Source organism: Lotus japonicus, chromosome 4 (assembly GCF_012489685.1).
Source record: "Lotus japonicus ecotype B-129 chromosome 4, LjGifu_v1.2".
NCBI classification, from domain to species: domain Eukaryota; kingdom Viridiplantae; phylum Streptophyta; class Magnoliopsida; order Fabales; family Fabaceae; genus Lotus; species Lotus japonicus.
In genome coordinates, this window is record NC_080044.1 from 21328711 (window position 1) to 21334283 (window position 5573).

The window sequence follows — 5573 nt, forward strand, 5'->3', positions numbered from 1 at the left end:
ATAGTCATTGTTGTGTTCGAATTGTATCCGAGTCGATGACGTTATTTGTGACTGTTTTAGTAACTGAGCTATATGAATATAAAAAGAAGTGGTGTGACATTAATCTAGCATATTTATTGCCATTCTTATATTTATGATACTCGATATCTCACCCCTTCTGTTTGAATGTTACCCTTGTTGGTAACGTGCAGGTAATCAGGAGGAGTAGTCTATAGCCTTTATTTCGAGTTGGAGTCCTTGCTCTGATACGTAGCACTCGGGGGGGAAATGGACGCTTGTTTTCCTTCTGTTATAATTTGAATTAAGTTGTTATTTGAGAAGTTGTTTCTGTTTTAAGTTGTGGGCAAGATACTATGTTTTCTTTAAGTTTTAAAGACATTGGATTCGCTGCATAACTATTTGTCAAAGTGAACTAGTTCAAAGACTAATTAACTGTCACAAGAGCATTTAAGTTTATTTATGAGTTCATCTCAAAGTTTATGTGCTATGTATCTGTTACAAGAGCATTATGTTAATGTTTTAAGTGATTATGTAATGCCTCATGAGTGTTAAAATTTTTATCACTCTGATATTTGCAATACATATGCCGTTTAGAATTGGGGTGTTACATTAGTGGTATCAGAGCAATGGTTGGTCAGTGACCAAGTTTTTAGTATAATATATATTCTAATACTTACTGATACTCGATATGTGTAAGTAGCATTATCGAGCTGTTGTTTGATAAGAGTTGTTGGTTGTTTGGAGATTCAGGAAAATGGTTGCCGGAAGGAATGATGAAGCTATCGCTGAGGCATTGGCAATGATGGCTAGCGCCATTGGGCAAGGTCAGCAAGCGAACCTTGGGAACCGTAATCAGGATGAATTTTGTGCTTTGGGAAAGTTTCAGAGGAACAATCCGCCAACCTTTGAAGGAGCATACGACCCTGACAAAGCACAGGCATGGCTGAAAGCAATTGAGAAGATCTTTCGAGTCATGAATTGTACTGACACGCAGAAGGTGCAGTTTGGCACCCATATGCTTGAGAAAGAAGCTGAAGATTGGTGGGACAACACTGTTCAGAGGTTTGAAGGTGATGGGATGGTGATTACTTGGGATCTTTTCAAGGGTGCATTTCTGGAGAAGTACTATCCAGAAGATGTGTGTGGAAAGAAGGAAATTGAGTTTCTTGAACTGAAGCAGGGTAATGGAACCGTGGCGGAGTATGCTACAAAGTTTGAGGAATTGATTAAGTTTTGTCCCCACTACAATACTGCCGAATCTGAGAGATCTAAGTGTAACAAGTTTGTGAATGGTTTGAGACCTGAGATCAAGAAGGTTGTGGGATATCAACAGATTATCCGATTTTCTGACCTGGTTAACAGGAGTAGGATATATGATGAGGATAGCAGGGAAAGTGCTGCTCACTAGAAGTCTTTGAAAGAGAAGAAAGAAAAGGGGCAATTCAAAGGGAAACCGTATGGGAATCCTGCTGATAAGGGTAAACAAGAAGCTGGTCATGACAAGAAGCCGAGTGGGGGAGGAGCTCCTAATCCGGTTAGGTGCTACAAGTGTGGTGTTGAAGGACATCGTTCTCCTGAATGTCCCAATTCAGAAGCAACATGATTTAAGTGTGGCAAGCTGGGCCACAAATCCTTTGAGTGCCTAGAAGGTAAAACTGTGGCATGCTACAGATGTGGAGAGCAAGGTCACATCAGTACTAATTGTGACAAACCCAAGAAGGATCCTGCAAGGGGGAAGGTGTTTGCTTTATCTGGTGCTGAGACTACTGCTGAGGATAGACTAATTCGAAGTACGTGCTTTATTAAATTTACATCTTTGATTGCCATTATTATTATGGGTGTGATGCATTCTTTATTTCATTGGAGCTTGAGAGTCAGATGAGGGAGTCCTACCCCGAATTGTTCGTTTAAGGAAATTTTCGAGGGCGAAAATTCTTAAGTGGGGGAGAGTTGAAACACCCTGTTTTTAATTAAAATAAGGTTGGTATTTTAATTTAATTAAGATTCTATTGTATGGTGGTTTAATAGGTGATATAATAATACTTTAATGAAATAAAATATTTTTTTTGTGATGTTGGGTGTGTTTTATGAAATGGAAGAGAGCTAGGGGGTGAAAGTTACGATTAAAAATAGAGACAAGGACTAGGAGAGATTTTAGGATTTTTAGTTTAGCCCTTGAGGAATTAGGTTTAGATGGTTTAATAAGGATGGGGAAGCAGCTAAAGAAAAAAAAGATAAGAAAGAAGAGGACGCGTGAAAGAAGGAGAAAAAAAGAAGAAGAAGGCTGTGCGTGAAATAGCAGGAAGAGAGGGAGAGGGGATCGGCTTCGGAGAATTCGATCGGGAACGGGGAGCTGCACTCAATCCAAAGGTAAGGGTGGGATTTTGAGTTTCTAATGGAATTATGGTGAATGATATTAGGGATTTGGGAGATGTAGAATTGTTTCTGTTAATGATATTCTGGAAATCTGATTTGAAATCCATTGATTTTGGGATTTTCTTTTGTGTGATTGAACGGGGTGAGGGCAGAACCTTAGTATGCTAGGAGTTTTGGGTTGAGGTTCCCTTTTGATTTTCTTTATGATCACGCACATAAGGACTGTTAGGTAGCATGCTTGTTAGGTTTTGTGTCTTGTTTGATGAGAAACAACTTTAATCACTTATTTTGGAACATAAAACGGACTGGTCATTTTCCTGGTATGAACCGTGACTTTCGAAGCCTTTTAGAGCCTGTTTAGAGTGCTCGAATAATGTTGCGTTGAACTGAGAAAGTGTAGCCCTTTGAAAGAGCTTTCTGGAATGATATGGTACATAATTTTTTTTTGAGAGACGAGGTCTGTAAGTTCAGTTTAGTAAACCATGTTTTTCTGCGCTCTGTATCTGCTATCTCTGTCAGTGAACTTCAACGTGATTTTTCACCTTGTTAATGTGCCCAGAAAATTCTTTGATGAACAAGAAAGTGGTAGAGTTTTCTGTTAGCTTTTCAAATTGAGGTCATTTGTAATTTTTGAACAAGTAACGAATCCTGTAGGTTATCTCTACTGAAATATGTTTCTGCTGTGAGCGTAATTCCTGAACTGCTATATGATTTATGCACGGATTTGATGATGTTGTGCTGCTGTCCAAAATTTCCTGGGCTGGACAGTACACTTCGAGACCTGTTTTCGCCCAGTTAGAGTGCTCAAATGAAGATGTGATCAACTAAGAAATTGTAGGACTTTAAGTTAGCTTTCTAGGCATATAAAATACATGATTTTTGGTTCAGTAACGAATTCAGGAGACCGCTTTTAGTGGCTGGTGTTCCTGCAGTTTTTCCAGATTACGGAAATTCTGATTGTTTTGGAAATATAATTAGATTTAGCTTACATGTTGTATGAAAGTTAATGTCTTTATGTGCCATGTATTAGCTATGAGGATGATGCATGTGGCTGAACACCTTTAGCATGAAATCCATAATTTATTTACCATATGTGATAGCTTCTTCCATGATTGCATGCTTAAGTGAGTTGTTTCATTGATTTGGTGCCAAAATTGCCTAAGATGTCTGGGTAATTGAATAGTTGATAAAAATGCATGTGTGCTGAATTGTGTTGTTTTAAGCGATGTTAGTGATGTAGTGATATAGGCGCAATGCCTCATGTTGAAGTGATGATTATGAGATGTATACGTCCTTTTGAGTCGCATAGCATCTGCATACTCTGTGATGGCCTGTATTGGCGATTTGTGATGAAGGCTTATGCCTTGTGCCTCCAATAATTGGCAATTAGTGATGAGGGCTGAAGCCCTGTTGGTACCACATACATATGCATAGTCATTGTTGTGTTCGAATTGTATCCGAGTCGATGACGTTATTTGTGACTGTTTTAGTAACTGAGCTATATGAATATAAAAAGAAGTGGTGTGACATTAATCTAGCATATTTATTGTCATTCTTATATTTATGATACTCGATATCTCACCCCTTCTGTTTGAATGTTACCCTTGTTGGTAACGTGCAGGTAATCAGGAGGAGTAGTCTATAGCCTTTATTTCGAGTTGGAGTCCTTGCTCTGATACGTAGCACTCGGGGGGGAAATGGACGCTTGTTTTCCTTCTGTTATAATTTGAATTAAGTTGTTATTTGAGAAGTTGTTTCTGTTTTAAGTTGTGGGCAAGATACTATGTTTTCTTTAAGTTTTAAAGACATTGGATTCGCTGCATAACTATTTGTCAAAGTGAACTAGTTCAAAGACTAATTAACTGTCACAAGAGCATTTAAGTTTATTTATGAGTTCATCTCAAAGTTTATGTGCTATGTATCTGTTACAAGAGCATTATGTTAATGTTTTAAGTGATTATGTAATGCCTCATGAGTGTTAAAATTTTTATCACTCTGATATTTGCAATACATATGCCGTTTAGAATTGGGGTGTTACACCTACCCTGCCCCAAAATGAGAAAAACTGAAGATCAGAGCCACGACGCTACTCCTACCATAATCCTGACTAGAGGAGTACTACACACCACTCCTAGCTACGCATAACTCCTTCGAAAGGTCCTCCTCGTCCTCAAGCAATGGTGGTGGTACTACAACCCCAGGGCCACAGTGCACACTCGGTGGTAGGTTGAAGCTAACGGTGTGGCGTCTCAAGACTCCATGCGTCGGGTTTCCCATTCGGTCGACATGGTCCTCCATTATTCGCCCCGTGTAAATGGCTCGGTGACCGGCGGGGTCGACCACCCAAGAGCCCGGGGTGTCCGTGTCCAGCAACTCAAACCTGGTCCCCTCCGTAGGGACGACCATCTCGAACCAATCGGCCATCGACATCTGACAAAAAGGGCATACATAGCCCCCCATACACAGGTAGCACGCTCAAGGGTCAACTCAAAGAATTACATAATAGTACATCCAATAGGAAAAGTTTAAATAGTAGCCACATAGGCTTAGTTATGAATGACAACATTATAAATTGTATATCCTGCCAACAGAAATAAATAACAATTACTGACAATTAACATATCTCAAACAATGTTAACATGTAACAAATACATTCAGCAACTAAATCAGCATGATTGGTGCATGAAATGCAAATGCAAAGGAACAAGATGCATTCCGGAGGGATGGGCACCAACGAGTCAGCCCTAACACCAGCCACGGTGGGACCATTTCTGCTCGGGCGTCTCTTATACCAAACAAAGTGTAGTCAGATCAGCAGTAAACCCGCAGGCCTGCCATTTCCGTCTGCTACTAAGAATCACCGCAATGTTCTTATGTGGAAATCCGGGTCTTATAACCATTTTAGAATACACCGAGGTCCGGCATCCCACCGTGTATTAACCTCAAAATGAGTGCATGAATGCAACGTGATTAGCCAAACAACGTCTCCGACCTCACTCATCACGTCGTCACGTGTTCTAGCTATCTTATTGTCTTTAAAAAGAATACCCTAAGGTAAATGTCGATTCTGCGACAAAAGACAATTAATTATGAAAAGTAACTCACGATGATTTCTCGAATCATCCGACTCATCTCCATCCTGTAAGATCAAGTTTTGATCTAGTAGTACAACTCTATGTTTTGATGATTACAAGTTA

At 39.7% G+C, this 5573-nt stretch overlaps 1 protein-coding gene and 1 long non-coding RNA gene across 2 annotated transcripts; both read left to right on the top strand.

Annotated features, from left to right (window-relative positions):
* Positions 1–754: 754 nt before the first annotated feature.
* On the top strand, positions 755–1408 carry LOC130712473 (uncharacterized). Its single transcript, XM_057562305.1, has one exon. The coding sequence runs from the start codon at positions 755–757 to the stop codon at positions 1406–1408; it is 654 nt and encodes a 217-aa protein (XP_057418288.1).
* Positions 1409–2014: 606 nt separating this feature from the next.
* Positions 2015–4262, top strand: LOC130714018 (uncharacterized). Its single transcript, XR_009011106.1, has 2 exons — positions 2015–2370; positions 3998–4262. It is a non-coding gene; the product is annotated as an uncharacterized LOC130714018 (long non-coding RNA).
* Positions 4263–5573: the final 1311 nt, after the last annotated feature.

Bases quoted from the DNA above. Each gene is read 5' to 3' on its own strand.
- LOC130712473 (XM_057562305.1), top strand. From the start codon at position 755: ATGGTTGCCGGAAGGAATGATGAAGCTATCGCTGAGGCATTGGCAATG.